The 15,805-nt window shown below is 34.0% G+C and overlaps 2 protein-coding genes across 5 annotated transcripts; one reads left to right on the top strand and one right to left on the bottom strand.

Annotated features, from left to right (window-relative positions):
- LOC104731191 lies at positions 1,632–7,689 on the top strand. 3 transcript variants are annotated; one of them, XM_010450485.1, is made up of 17 exons: positions 1,644–1,925; positions 2,025–2,074; positions 2,595–3,010; positions 3,096–3,321; positions 3,419–3,667; positions 3,754–3,869; positions 3,962–4,060; positions 4,187–4,274; positions 4,394–4,623; positions 4,716–4,900; positions 5,007–5,206; positions 5,441–5,773; positions 5,882–5,983; positions 6,260–6,557; positions 6,685–6,833; positions 6,920–7,204; positions 7,289–7,689. In XM_010450485.1, the coding sequence occupies exons 3-17, from the start codon at positions 2,712–2,714 to the stop codon at positions 7,466–7,468; spliced, it is 3,039 nt and encodes a 1,012-aa protein (XP_010448787.1). In that variant the 5' UTR covers positions 1,644–1,925; positions 2,025–2,074; positions 2,595–2,711; the 3' UTR covers positions 7,469–7,689. The 3 variants fall into 3 exon arrangements, with proteins under 3 accessions (XP_010448786.1, XP_010448789.1, XP_010448787.1); XM_010450484.1 differs by lacking the exon at positions 2,025–2,074 and having other exon boundaries at positions 1,632–1,925; XM_010450487.1 differs by lacking the exons at positions 2,025–2,074; positions 5,441–5,773 and having other exon boundaries at positions 1,632–1,925.
- LOC104731192 (UDP-galactose/UDP-glucose transporter 2) lies at positions 7,595–10,386 on the bottom strand. 2 transcript variants are annotated; one of them, XM_019234145.1, is made up of 8 exons: positions 10,150–10,386; positions 9,904–10,084; positions 9,494–9,522; positions 9,197–9,398; positions 8,867–9,109; positions 8,674–8,775; positions 8,135–8,242; positions 7,595–8,035 (listed from the first exon to the last, which is right to left on the bottom strand). In XM_019234145.1, exons 2-8 carry the CDS (start codon positions 10,024–10,026, stop codon positions 7,805–7,807), a joined length of 1,038 nt encoding a protein of 345 aa, XP_019089690.1. In that variant the 5' UTR covers positions 10,027–10,084; positions 10,150–10,386; the 3' UTR covers positions 7,595–7,804. The 2 variants fall into 2 exon arrangements, with proteins under 2 accessions (XP_019089690.1, XP_010448790.1); XM_010450488.2 differs by having other exon boundaries at positions 9,904–10,386.

Genomic DNA, 15,805 nt, shown 5'->3' with positions numbered 1-15,805 from the left:
CCCAAAAACCAAGTTCCCATGTGCCTGCAAGAAGTGTCAAAGACTTTGTATGTGATCGGCACACAGACAGCAAGCACAATTTGAAAGCAAAAAAAAAATGCAAAAATTTGTTGTCCATATAAAATAGTACAAAACTAAAAATATCGAGAAATTAAAGACATGTAGTTGGTGGCATTGATATATGTGCACAGCCCAAAAGACATACATGTGTGTGTGGTTGAATTAATTTACATTTTCTCAATAATTCACACATATACTGGATGTGAATTCGGAAACGGATAAGATACCAGTACAACTATAAAGTAAGTATAAATTAAATAAACAATCAAGTCATCATATTATTTAGAGTTACCACTTACCACCTAGTACTTTACTTACTTCATGCATGTCAGTCAGTACATAAATGAAATAATTCATGTTTGCTGAAAGATTGAGTGGGTCCTCGATTATATAAAGTTAAGTTGAGGGATCTCTTCTCTTCTTTCTAAACTAGTATGAGACAACAAAATACTAGTTTTAGTAGTAGTATATAATATCATGTGCCATATAATATCATCACGTGAACAAGCTAATCTGACTAATGAGTAAGATAAATTAAAATATTAGTCTAGAAATACGAACCTCTATCATCACGAGTAGAGTACACACAATTAATTTTATAAATAAACTCAAAAAGTATCACTCTAGAAACACGGATATTCGATTTCTGTTTATCCAATTAATCAAACTAAAAAATTTTAACCCGAAGCCATTTGCTTTCGACGATCTATGTCCTATATATGACCATACTTTAACTACTAGTCACTAGATCAAATAACGTATTGACCAACTAAACGAAAAGGGTAATGAGAACGCTAATTAATAAGAACCAAAAGAGAATCTGACATATGATATACAACTCAACAAACTGTGCTGATAATACTTTGTTTTCAAACATCAGATCGAATGTATAGCTGATAGCCTAATTCTTCTACTAAAAAAAACACGAATTCTCAAGGTACATATATATGAAGAAGCTGATGCAGTAGTGCTTTTACCAAGTATTAGTAATATTTACTACGATAGATGATGATAACAAAGCATAATAAACTAATAAGTGTAGGTAGAGAAAGAAAACAAACATAAAACAATCGTAGGTTGTAACAACTAGTATATAACAACTAATATGACATATCTCGGAGATGAAGTATATATGAGTCTTGACCGGAATTTCCATTTTATGTAATTAAGAAAGTATATTAGTTTCATAAATAATTAAACAAGTATGCTTTAGAAGTTTATGCGCAATTAAAAGCACTGGTACAAGAGAGTAAGAAATCTGAGAAGTATATATGATTAGAGAGAGTGNAAAAAAAAAAAAAAAAAAAAAAAAAAATGTTCCCAAAATCCAGTTTAGGCAATTTTAAAAATCTCAAAAATGAATTTTTTACACGTAAAAATTAAATAAAATTTTACAAGTTAAAAAAATTAAACGAAAATTAATTTTTTTTGAACATAGTAAATCAATGATATCTTTGCCCAAAAAAAAAAAGAAAAAAATTTGAAAATTTAATATTAAAAAAAAAAAAAAAAACAAATGAGCTCAAGAATAAAAAGATTCTGGAATCAGGAGATTCCCTCTCTCTTAGCAGAATAAGAAAAAAAATAAATAAAAAAAGATGGAAATCATCTATGCTCTCATCTTCTTCTTCATCCCTCTCCGTAAAAAATGGTGCTTCTCTTTTCAAAACCACAAATCTCGTGGATTCACCATCCGCTTTGACTCACCCACCCACCATAGAATCAATCAATCAATACCATTTTCCGAATCCAACAATCTTAAGAAAATGTATTTTCTTCTAGGGTTACGAGTCAATTCGGGAGACGATCATTACCAATTCCACTGAATCGATCGGAGAATTCGATAGCATTCGCTTGATTCCAAGGTTCGATTTTTAAAACACAGTTGAAGCTTTTGAATAGTTTCTCTCATATTCTCAGACGTATTTGTTTAACATTACTTTGTTTAATGTTTATTAATTTAGGATAATTAAGTGATTGAATCAATGAGGATGATAATTATAAAAAAAACAACGTAAGTATTGTTTGATTGCCATAAGTATATAAACGAGTATGATTTTGACTGTTGACATAGTTTTTAGGTAGAAATTAGATTTTTTTAGCATTTTAGGAATTTTTTTAAGAAATCAGTAGCATTCATGTTTGTATTGTGGTTGATTGTTTTTGAGAAAGATTGAACTTTTTTTTGTCTACATCGGTAGATCATTGGAGAGATGGAGATTAGAAAAAATCATAACTTTGAAACAATAGCTTGAGGCATCTGTTCATATGTGAATTATCTGACTGTGTGAGGAACGCTAACAGCTGTCAACGTTATCAAGTTCAGAATCAAACTATACAATATCATGTATAAACAAACTTGGCTTTCCTTATGTAATTACAAGGGGAGTTTCATGCGATTGTTTTGTCATCAGGACTTCGAACAACAAGATAGACGTTATTTTCTTATAGTATGTGCAATTCAATGGTTCATGAATTCAGTTCCACTAGTAGACCAGACTGTGTGCTGAATGTATTCCTTTCTTGCTTTGAAGGTTCTGTATGCTGGATTTGAAATCGGGATGCTGAAGTTATTCTTCTGCTAACCATTCTTAGCTCTGTCAAGATTTGGACTCGTCAATAAGTTTTAAGGACTACGGGAACCTCAAGCAATGGGATCTGATAAGCATTCTGCTCGTTTTCTACATAACCTCAAGATGGAGAGGGTCAGAACGATCCTTACCCATACTTACCCTTATCCTCATGAGTATTCACGTCATGCTATGATTGCTGTGATTTTGGGTTGCCTATTCTTTATTTCGTCGGAGAACATGCACGGTCTCGTAGAAAAGTTAGACAATAATTTCAAGTGGTGGTCCATGTATGCCTGCTTGCTTGGATTTTTCTATTTCTTTTCATCTCCATTCATCAAAAAAACTATTCGACCAAGCTACTCAACCTTCAGTCGGTGGTAAGTGGATCCTTTATTCTGTCTTCCACAATGTGTATATTAAAAAATTATCTAACACTTTTTCTTTGTTTGTTTTGTTCTGTAGGTACATTGCGTGGATTTTAGTTGCAGCTTTGTACCATCTCCCAAGTTTTCAGTCAATGGGTCTGGATTTGAGGATGAATCTGTCCTTGTTTCTAACAATTTATATATCATCCATAGTCTTCCTTCTTGTCTTCCACATTATTTTTCTTGGGCTTTGGTATATTGGTCTTGTTTCTCGTGTGGCTGGAAGGCGCCCAGAGATCTTAACCATTCTTCAAAGTTGTGCTGTACGTACCCTATCCCCAATCTTGTAGATCAATGACACTTGCTTATAAGCATTATTTTAGTTATTAATCAAATTTTAATGTCCTTTATCTTGTGCAGGTTCTTAGCATGGCGTGCTGTATTTTCTACAGCCATTGTGGTAATCGTGCTTTTCTGAGGCAAACACCCCTTGAAAGAAAGCATTCTAGCCGTTTTTCATTTTGGAAAGGAGAAGATGGCAACAGTACTTGGCTTGCGAAATTCACTCACATTGATGAGCTGAGAGACCAAGTCTGCTCATCATGGTTTGCTCCTGTTGGATCTGCTCGTGACTATCCACTATTGTCTAAATGGGTCATTTATGGGGAGGTCTGGCTTCTGATATATAATTCTAATTTGTTGTATTCGTGCTTATTTGGCCACTTTCTGTTGTAATCCTACCTTTTTATCTGCAGTTGGCATGCAATGGGTCTTGTCCTGATTCATCTGATGAAATTTCTCCTATATACTCACTGTGGGCAACGTTTATTGGCCTTTACATTGCTAATTATGTAGTGGAGAGATCAACAGGGTAAGTGGCAGCTTGGGCATAGTTTTTGTTAAACGAATATTGTAACTAAAATGTTCAACACATACAGGATAACATTTTCATTGTAACGTTAGGTGGGCTCTGGCACATCCTCTGTCAGTGGAAAATTATGAGAAGTTGAAGAGGCAACAGATGAAACCTAATTTCTTAGATATGGTTCCTTGGTATTCAGGGTACGTCTATGCCAACTGATCTTTTCCCTTCTATATATTTTAACATCTACCAATGTTTTTTCGAAGAATACATATTACAAGTAGGATACTTGAGCATGGTCTGATCTTTCTGACTATCTATTTCAGAACATCAGCTGATTTGTTTAAAACTGTGTTTGACCTCCTCGTATCAGTGACTGTCTTTCTTGGCCGCTTTGACATGCGAATGATGCAGGTATACTATTTTTAGTGATATTTGTTGCCTCTTCAACTTCAGATCATTTTATCTTCCCCCGTTTTGGTTTTCTTATTATATTGCATTTTTTGTAACCTACCCCATTCTTAAATTTTTAGGCTGCAATGACCAATGATTGTGATGGAAACAAGAGCAAGGAACTTTTATATGACCATTTATCTGATAAGGATGACTTCTGGTTTGACTTCATGGCTGATACTGGTGATGGTGGAAATTCATCATATTCTGTTGCGAAACTCCTAGCTCAGCCTTTTCTCAAAGTCCCGCTAGATAATGATTTGATATCTCTGCAAAGGGGTAACGTACTGCTTATTGGGGGAGATCTTGCGTAAGATTTTTGTATACCTGTGATTTCCATGTTCTCTGTTTTTTGTCAGGTCTGAATGTACAGAATCAATATCTTTCTCTGATATATTGCAGATACCCCAATCCATCAGCGTTTACATATGAAAAACGTCTATTTTGTCCTTTTGAGTATGCGCTCCAACCTCCCCATTGGTATAAAGCGGACTCAATTTCTGTTGACAAGCCTGAATTACCTGATGGGGTGTCTGATCTGAAGCATTATGATGGTCCCCAATGTTTTCTTATCCCTGGAAACCATGGTGAGTTTCAGCTCTCAACTTTATATCTCTCTCTAGTAACATGTTTCACATAATTGGTGTTTGTTGGTATTGCTTCTAATTGTAATGCTCGTATATATATTTTTAGACTGGTTCGATGGACTTAATACTTTCATGAGGTATGTATGCCATAAAAGTTGGTTGGGTGGCTGGTTTATGCCTCAAAAGAAAAGCTATTTTGCCCTGCAACTACCTAAAGGATGGTGGGTGTTTGGTTTGGATCTGGCGCTTCATGGTGATATTGACGTGTACCAGTTCAATTTCTTCTCTGAATTGGTGAAGGAGAAGGTAGTTTCAGCATCCTCTTTATTTCTCCTGCTAAATAGACTCTGTAGATGCTGTACAAAATATACTATTTCTTATTTACTCGAGCTCTTCTGTTCTTTTGTTCATGACAATGGGTTGGGTGTTTCTTTGGTTTATGAAATGACAATGGGTTGGGCTATTAGAGTAGGTGTCTTCTGTTTGATACTAGTAAATTTGTAGTTTGTTCCTTTGAATGTTTATTATCTTTTCATTTAGGTTGGGGAGAATGATGCAGTGATCATTATCACACATGAGCCGAATTGGCTTCTTGATTGGTATTGGAACGATGATACTGGAAAGAACATGAGACACCTGATATGTGACTTTTTGAAAGGCAGATGTAAACTTAGAATGGCAGGAGATTTGCATCATTATATGCGTCATTCATGTACTCAATCAGATGCTCCTGCTCATGTTCAACATCTCCTCGTTAATGGTTGTGGAGGGGCTTTTTTGCATCCCACCCATGTGTTTAGCAACTTTTCAAAGTTTTATGGTGCTTCTTATGAAAGTAAATCTGCTTATCCTTCGTTTCAAGATTCAAGCAGGGTAAACATTTTTCTTTTTTTTCTTCTGATTGCTTATAGTCCACAATCACTGACTTTTCCTCTTTTTCTTCACATTCAGATATTTTATGTTCTTTGATGTTCTTTGCAGATTGCTTTAGGAAATATTTTAAAGTTCAGGAAAAAGAACTGGCAATTTGATTTCATTGGTGGCATCATATACTTTCTCTTGGTCTTTTCCTTGTTCCCTCAGGTGCAGTTTTACAGAGCTTTGGCTTCCTCGAACTCCTCTTTCTTATGTACTGTTTCTTGTTTTTCCATTTATTTCTTCTGTCAGCAATGCAACCTGAATTAGTCATTAAGATTTGTCTATTAAATCGGTACAAATTATTAGCATCCACTACTGAATGGTGAAACCTAGACAAGCCTTTGCATATCTGCAGTCTTTTTTTTCCTGTGCTGTGTGAAGTGAACCATCTTTTATTTACTTGCACTCACAATATGATCTTTATTTCCTCGTTGGTTTCAGTGTAAGCTAGGCCATATCTTACGTGGTGATTCGTTTTCTGGCCACCTGGGGAGTTTCTTTGGCACAGTTTGGAGCTCCTTTGTGTACGTAGCAGAACAGTCATATGTGTCTTTCACTGGTGTTCTTATGTTGCTGATAACTGCAATAATGTTTGTTCCCTCAAAAATATCTCGGAGGAGACGACTGGTGATTGGAATCCTTCATGTTGCTGCACACCTGACAGCTGCTTTGATTCTAATGTTGCTGTTGGAACTTGGCATAGAAATCTGTATTCAGCATAAGCTTCTTGCGACCTCCGGTCAGTTTCCTTTTCATATGATGTTCTTTCACTTTCCCCATTACAATTTCGTTGACACTAATGGATTAAAAAATATATATATCCTACCTTAATGGATTTTGAGATTTTAGAACTCTTGGCTACACAGGGTATCATACATTGTATCAGTGGTACAAATCAGTAGAAAACGAACACTTTCCAGACCCAACTGGCCTTCGAGACCGTATTGAACAGTGGACGTTCGGATTTTATCCCGCCTGCATCAAGTATCTTATGTCGGCATTTGATATTCCCGAGGTAACATAATTTGTCAACTTAGTCTTCTTCGTTATAGGTAAAACAGATATCTATTTTGCAGCCGAAGTTAATGTATTTAACATTAGGTAATGGCGGTTACACGGACTAACATATGTCGAGATGGAATGGAGTCGCTTTCTCGAAGCGGAGCAGCAATCTACTATGCTTCTGTCTTCCTCTACTTTTGGGTCTTCTCAACTCCTGTTGTATCTTTGGTTTTTGGAAGTTACTTATATATATCCATCAACTGGCTTCACATACACTTTGATGAAGCATTCTCTTCACTTCGGATCGCCAATTACAAATCATTCACTCGTTTGCACATCAAGCCTGACGGAGACCTTGAAGTCTTCACTCTCGGAGTAGACAAGGTAAGAAAAGAACCTGAATTTACAAAAGAAAAAGTTTGTGATTATGGAATTAACTAGAGAAATGTATGCGATGAATGAGTCTAGGTGCCAAAGGAATGGAAGCTGGACAAGGACTGGGATGCAGAGCCGAAACCGACTGTGAAGATGAGTCATCACAGAATGTTTCCAAGCAAATGGTGTGCAACAACATTGCAGCAGGATCCCGTCAACACCGTAAAGATTGTTGATCGTTTTGTTATAAGTAGATCAGAGAAAAAAAAATGAAAGGGTCTTAAGATAGAATCAGGTTCATCACTGATCCTTTACCTTTTAGAATGTAGTCTGTAGCGTTTCCAGCTTTATGAATAGGCTTTTTGAGATGAATAATGGTTGCTTTTGAAAGTGACGACATATAAATCATACCATAGTTTACAATTTAACATCTCATTCTTTTGTAATTTTGCTTTAGAATCTAATAACAAGTCTCTGAAACAACTTTAACTCTATTTGCTTTTTCTCCCTTTTGTTTTCCCTTCATCCCAACATTATTATTCTATAAACCCTTTGAAGTTGTGAAAATAAAAATATAGTGTGTATATATAAATAATACATGGCACATTCTCAAACCAATGACTTCCTCTCTTCATCGTCCTCTCTATCACCGTCCCCTCCAGCGCTCCTAACCGCTGGTCTAGCTGGAATCTTGGTCGGAGCTTTACTATCCATTGGAACCATTTTCAATACAATCCCCATTGCAATCAACAGCAAGCCTGACCCGTGTTGTTCAGTTAACGGTTTCGTGAATATCAAATACGACAGCAACAACGTAACACCTTTCCTCGCCGTTGTTATCTACACACAACATTTTTTTAATAACCAAAATGTGAATTTAGAACGCTGAGTCAGTTAAAAACACAAATGAACGTTTGCAGATAAGAATAGATATTTTACCAAGGCTGTAGTGGCGGCTCCAAAGAGGGCAATGAGGGACAGAACAGAGACTTGACCGATGAATGTGGCCATGGCTTCAAATACAAGCACTCCGTACACATACGGATGCTGCAAATTACACAAAAGTAACAATTGATTTTTTAAAATATTGTCAACTACCGAATCATTAAATGGTTTGATTAAACTAGTCCACGTTGGTGCTTTAGTCATAGAATCAATGAATTTAATTTCATTTTTATAATATGACAATTTGGCTTTTAAAAAGTTTGGCAGATTCAGGCACGTCTTCGGTCAATGATTTTATTTCCCCGGTGCCAAGAATCCTACAAGTGTTGACGTTTTATATAACAGACCATACCGAGTCAACCTAAACCAAGTACTTTCTAAAGCCAATACAAGGTTTCACTTTTGTCACTTTCATTTCAGATGACCAAGTGTATAAACCAAGAACTGAAACGCGTTAACTTGGTTTGGTTAAAGGTTGACCAAAACTCAAACCAGAAAAAAAAAGAAAAAGAAAACAAAAGTTGGTTACTTACTTGTGCACACGCAGTCCACGCACGGAAAACCTCTCCAGTTAAGACCATGGGAACGAACAAGAACGGTAATCCAACAACAGTTGAGCAGAAAAGCATCTCCATCTGCACACAAACACATTACAAGAAGAATCTCAGACACGAAACAAAACAGAATGGTAAAGTACAAAAACCGAAAAGAACTCAAGTTCCTTGCCTGAGTTGTCTCAGGATTCATTGTGAAGATAGCTTCTTGTAAATTCCCCAAGAAAGCATCCATGATCAATGCACCGGTTATCATCATAATCCCAATCATGCTAAAGTTAGGCGACATTTGAGCATCGGCTAATGTGAATAGGATCAAACCAAGAACTAGCAAGAAAGCTGAAATGTACTCATGGACAGGGTATTTTCTTCGCAGACCGGGTATAAACGCACCCATTATCATCACCGGCAATACCTATAAACATCAGCCATTTCGATCATTCTCTTAAACACTTAAGCCTATACATTAAAAATACATTGAGAATTGTGGATTGTAGATCACCTTGGTGGATTTGAACATGATTTGAGCAGGATAATTGAGATAGGCCAAAGATCCTTTGGTTAATCCATGAGAACCCATGAGAACAGCAGAGAGTTTGACATAAGTTCTCATGGGATTAACGATATGCTTAGTGGTAAAGCCTTGAAGGTAGATGAGGAACAAGTAGACAAATCCTTGTATAAACGTGAAATACCAACCAAAGCTACAAGACAGAACACATCAAATCCCATTTGTTACTTTTTGCTTAAAATCTAAAAAAAAAAACAGAAGGAATCAAAGTTGATTATTTTAATTTACCTAAACTGAAGGCGATTATAAACATATTCCTGCAAAAAAAATCAAAGAAAAAGTCAATGATCATATATGACAAACTGTAGATCCAATATACACTCTTCAAGAATCAAGATCACAACATTTTTTGTGATGTCACAAATCTTTTTGACTATAATGTTTATGTGTGTGTGTGTGTTTGGAGAGAGTTTAGTTCGTCATGCAATTTTTACTTCTTCCTCTGTTTTATTGTTTTTTCTCAGAAACCAAACATCAAACACTTAGCATGCAAAAACAAAAAAAAATCAAAACTTTACAAGAATCAGAAGCAGGGTACGTGAATTTATCACAAGAACGAACAAAACACATCGATTGTGTTCTGTCGGAAATCAAAATTGGAACTGAAAAAAAGAAGAAGAGAATAGAAGAAAACGAACCTCGCAAACTCCGTTGACGAGGTAACCAAAAAAGAAACCAGAAGTACAAATGAGAAACTGTTGCCAAGTTGGTCGATCAGACAAAGAGATTCCAAACAGAGATCTTGACTGTTCCTCCTTCATTTTTTTTTCTCTTTCGTAATAAGAGGAGGCGGAGAGAGATCAATGAAAAGAAGAAAACCTAGAAAAAATTAAAATCTTAGGAATTGAAGTCACTCATTCATAACGGTATATAATTATCACCACCTCGATGTAACCAAAAAAGAGGGTGGTGATCGCAGTAAATCAAACTCTTCTCTAATTCACTCTTTCTCTCTCGAGTCTCGAGGTCTCTGTCCAATTACTTTCAAGAAGAGAGAGAAGGAGAAGAATAAATGTAAGTGGTAAGAGAGGAAGAAGAAGAAGAAGAGAGCTTTTAAGAAGGAAGGAGAAAACGCATGAAGAAGAAGAATGAAGAGAAGAGGCGAGTCCGAGACTCGTCGCGTGATTNAATTTCAAAGAAACAAAACAAAAAAAGGCGCCTTTTTTTGTCTGACATTTCCTTTTTTTTTTTTTTTTTTTTTTTTCTTTTTACCGGTAAAAGTCAAAATTTGCAAATAAGTCCCTAAAGTTATTTTTATTTTTACTTGAGGTCTGAAAAACTTTGGTTGTCTANTTTTTTTTTTTTTTTTTTTTTTTTTTTTTTTTTTTTTTTTTTTTTTTTTTTTTTTTTTTTTTTCTTGGAGCTTTTTATTGCATAATCTCATGTTTGCTAATTAAGATCATATGTATATCACATTTTTGGCAGACAAAAAGGAAGAAGAAGATCATATCACATTTACCACCGGTTATATATAAAATAATAATAATAATAAATAATTGTGTTTTGTATGACAGTTTTTTGTTTTATCTGTGTATATGATTGAAAAACAGATTTGTAACATTTATTTTGTGTTTCTTAGTATATATATACTAATAAATACAAGAATGATAAATGCTATGAGTATATAAAAAATATCTAGATTTTGTCTATAAACCATATCATATATCTATCTTAGTAAACAAATTAAAATGTTTTTATTTACGATTTAATAGTGTGACACTTTATTTTACAGAAAACCTTAATTACTAAGAAGTCTAGAATCATGATATCATAAAATCTTCAAATAAAATAAATAATATGTGTCAATGACTATGTTTACACTTTATACATTAGAATAATATAGGCGTTATTAAAAAAAAAATAACATACACTTGAGGGTTCATTTTCATATTTCTTTTAGTTGACTAAAGGAAAGTTACAACTTCGAGAGAATGAAAACGAAATTAATAATGGTAATCAAGAATGGGTTGTGAGTCAACTTTCTCGTTTAAGTGAATCGAGTCATCGTCTCAATAGACGCCATTACAGCCTGTCTCTTACAATTTCGGTAGTGATCGTTAAATGCGTCATAGTAGTAGTAGCTCCTGGTTATGTCAGAATAACATCTTCATCATATATTTTTGGACACGTTTCGGTCTTTGTTCTTCTATTTTTTGGTTGTCATCTTCTATATACATATCGAGAGCAATACATCTCATGCATACCGACGGAGTAGCTGTTTTGTCGTTATTGGACACTAGTGAAATTGGATATTGAACAAAATTAGGTGAGCAATTAGGCACTAAATTATAGACGATTAAAGACAAACTAATGGCGATATTTAGTCAACCAAGTAAATGTTAAGCCCTTTTATAAAACAAAACAAAGAAAGAGTTACATGTTATAGCATAATTAGGTGGAGGTGTAGTCGTGTAGGGTGAACAGTCGAAAAATAACCGTATTTGAGAGAAATCGTGCGCGTGGTCCTCACTCGCGACGATTTCTCTCTCAAAACTCCTTCTCTTCTGACCACAACCTCAAGCGCCGTCGGTTGGGTTCTCCGTCGATTCCGGCGACGAAGAGGACCCGTGGCTCATGGTGCTTCATCCGTAAACCGATGCATCAGCCAGACAAATCTCTCAGATCAAAATCAAGGGAGAAGTGGTGGGGAGAAGTTTCTGCGTGGCGCTGTCGGTGAGAGCTCCATCGCCGGTGTAGCGACGCAGATCAGAAGAAGGAGATCCACGGCGAGGAACGATTGAGGATGGTGGTTAGATCTGCGGACTGGAGATTCTGGAGGTTTCGATGCGCCGTTGTTCGATGGGAGAGGTCGTCTGCGCAAGGCGGAGCTAAGCCACCATTGAATATTTGTGGATCTACTCCCTACCGCTATTTCTCTCTCACGACTGAGCCTGGCTCTCCTCGACGAAGGTAAGATCGGTTATCTTCTTCCTCCTCTCCACGACTCTACAGTGGCGGGATGGCAACGGATCCTGGATCACCATCTCCGTTCGACTCACGGCGTCCAGGCACACCGGAGGTCCTGATCCGGTGTGTATCCGCAATCCATGGGCGGCGGCCCCAACAGAGTTCTTCTTTTGGGGAATTAGGGTTTCCTGAAACCGGTAAAGGGAAACCGAGTCGGTTTTGTATTCTGTGGTTTGTTTTGGTTTGTTGTATTTCGGTTTAGGCCTTTAGAGGATTGTGATGGGCCTAAATCCGAAAATAGCCCATTGGGCACTTATTTATATAAATTGAATACCTTTTAACAAAAAAAAAAAAAACAGTCAAAAATATACATTCTTATTTATTCCTAACTAGTAGTCACTCCGTAGCTAGTGTCCAATAACTAGTGTCGTTATTGGACACTAGTGAAATTGGATATTGAAGAAAATTAGGTGAGCAATTAGGAACTAAATTATAGATGATTAAAGACAAACTAATGGCGATATTTAGTCAACCAAGTAAATGTTAAGCCCTTTTATAAAACAAAACAAAAAAAGAGTTACATGTTATAGCATAATTAGGTGGAGGTGTAGTCGTGTAGGGTGAACAGTCGAAATATACATTATTATTTATTCCTAACTAGTAGTCACTCCGTAGCACGGGATTTAGTTTACATTGTTTTTTAGATATTTTTTGTAATTTTTTCTTGATCATCAACATAAATATTTGTTTTACCTTAAAAACACCATATCTTATGAAGCCGGTTCAAATAGGATAGCCTCGTGAGCTGACCATTCCGGAACTTGCGGACTTACATAGGAAAAGAAAGATCCTTGTGCTCGAGCCGTTTTTGCAAGACGGTCGATACGGACATTGTTCAGTTTAGGTATACATTGAATAGAAAACATAGACAATCAAGACTGTAAAAAATCTAATTCTGAAGCAAACGCTGGCCAGTCTTTTAACTCATCTATGACAGTTCAAATCCCTTGACAATCTGTCACAAAATGAACCACATCATATCCCACAGAGATAGCACTTTCCATGGCCCAGCATAAAGCCTCTAGTTCTGCATTAAGAGCTGATAACAAACATGGCATTGCTCTTAGGCCCCAGATAGGCAGCTCTAAGCCAGACAAAAGAAAGCCAATACCTGTAGATGTGTCGTCTTTTTGTAATTTTGGAGATTTTTAGTTAAGACAATATTAATTAAATAAAAATATTATGTAAGATTTGAGATATGAGGGTTAGTAAAATGTCTATATTTCTATTTATAAGAGAAATTGTAGTTAAGAACATATGGAAAATTTATACTTTCTCCGGTCTTTTACTTGTCGTTTAAGGTTTTCTTACACAAATTAAAAAATAATTATTAAATTATCTGTTTTACCCTTTATTAATATATTTTATAAATATTTCATTGGTCAAAACTTTAAACCTAAATATTTTCACTGAAAACCTAAAATGATAACTAAATTAAAACAGAGGGAGCATTTCATTGTTATAGGAGTCACATAAACTTTGTGAGAGTTATAGATATGCAATCATTACATATTAATATATTTTCATATATATGTAATATTTCTAAATACTATTATTAATCATTCATTGCATTACTATAAATATTAGGAAAGTTACAAAAATTAGAGTTATTTAGTACAACATATGGGATTGATGAGACAGAATAGAAAAGTTAATAAAAAATGTGTCAGGTTTATAAAACTGTCCATTTTTTTAAATATATATTCAAGAGTTATATATTATAAATATAGATCTATGAACGGACATCTTAGCTAATCAAGTCATGAATTTAAATATATATTCACTTCTCTGTTTAAACAGAAATATATACAGTTATCTCTTTATCAAAAAAATATATTCAATTCTCATTTAGTTATTTAGATATTATATATTAAAATATACTTTAGTTTAATTTAAATGGATTGAAAATGAAATAAAATAATGTAATATCAAGATCATGTGAATTATTTATATATATTAAAGTGTGGAAATAAAACAGCCAATAATTACTTGACATTATCCTATAAAACCCAAATATATATATATATATATATATATATTATAATCTTAAATCCTTAAACTATTTAATCATCAAATTATTTGTTAAGCGAAAATTTTACTATGTAAATTCAATTGAATAAATTTGTTACACTAAAAATTAATAGAAACAAAATGACACTTGTGAAAGAAGTAAGCATCAAATGACAATGTTTTGGAAAGCATTTTACTTTATTATTAGATGATATAATAATAAACCTGACAGTTGTAAGGTTTCTTTCAACTCTTGCTCTAAGAATCTGACGCCCAACATCATTATATATTAAAATTCTTTTAAAATCAAATACACATGAAATTATTTATTTTCTTTTATAAATATTTCAAAAAGATTGTATAAATCATCAAAAGATGAACAATAGTAAAAATAATTTACATTTTTGGAAAAGATATTCAAGACTGTAAGATAATATTTCTTCTAAAGTTAGGAACTTCCCGAAAATGGATGATCAGAACAACAATATCAACATTACTAAACCAACATTACTAAACCAACACCAATATTTCTTGTGTGGTTGGTTTCATCTCGGTACTAAACCAACATTATCAAATTTAAGTAAGATGGTGGGATGGTATTATTAAGTAAATAAGTTTAACTTTTTAAAAATTTGTTTATATAAAATTAAATTTATGAGCTTACATTCTAGAAAATTATGTAAGATTGTGAGATGTTTTTAATCTAATTCTATAATTCTTTTGTTTGATTCACACTTATTATTTCAAACGTCATGGTATTTTTGAATTACATAAAATTTATAAGTTTTCATACTAGGAACTTCAGAATAATTTATGAACATAATCAGTTATGTTTTGATTTGAAATAATACCATCATTTTATGCATTGCCTTATATCTACATACTATTTTCCTCAATTTTCATTTTGTTTATATTACTTCTCTTTTTTAACTTATTATTTGGAACACTTGCGAATTTATGATCATTCATATTTGATTTCAATCCCTTCTCTCTCTTAAAGGCTCAAACATTACAAAGTTTGGTTTTCTAAAAACAACCTATTACCTTACAAACACATCCTCTTTGTGAAAACTAAAACATTTACTTTCTATTCTATCATCGATTCAATCTCCAACAAACAACAAAACACAAGTAACAATTAGTATCGTTGTTCGGATCATTCATTTTTGGGAAGTTCCTAACTTAAGAAGAAATATTATCTTACTATGTCTTGAATATTTTTTTTTCCAAAAATGTAAATTATTTTTACTATTGTTACCGGTGTTTTGTTGTTCGTTGGAGATTGAATAGAGGATATAATAGAAAGAAAATGTTTTAGTTTTCACATTAGTATGAAAGAGGATGTGTTTGTATGGTAATAGGTTGTTTTTAGAAAACTAAACTTTATAAAATGTTTGAGCTTTTAAGAAGGAGAAATGATTGAAATCAAATATTAATGATCATAAATCCGTAAGTGTTTCAAAATAATAAGTTAAAAATGAGAAGTAATATAAACAAAAATAAAAATTAAGGAAAATAGTGGGTATAAGGCAATGCATAAAATGATGGTATTATTTTAAATCA

The sequence above is a fragment of the Camelina sativa genome, chromosome 12 (genome assembly GCF_000633955.1).
Source record: "Camelina sativa cultivar DH55 chromosome 12, Cs, whole genome shotgun sequence".
NCBI classification, from domain to species: domain Eukaryota; kingdom Viridiplantae; phylum Streptophyta; class Magnoliopsida; order Brassicales; family Brassicaceae; genus Camelina; species Camelina sativa.
Note: the sequence above shows the minus strand (reverse complement) of the source record. Positions and strands in the feature narration are given on the sequence as shown.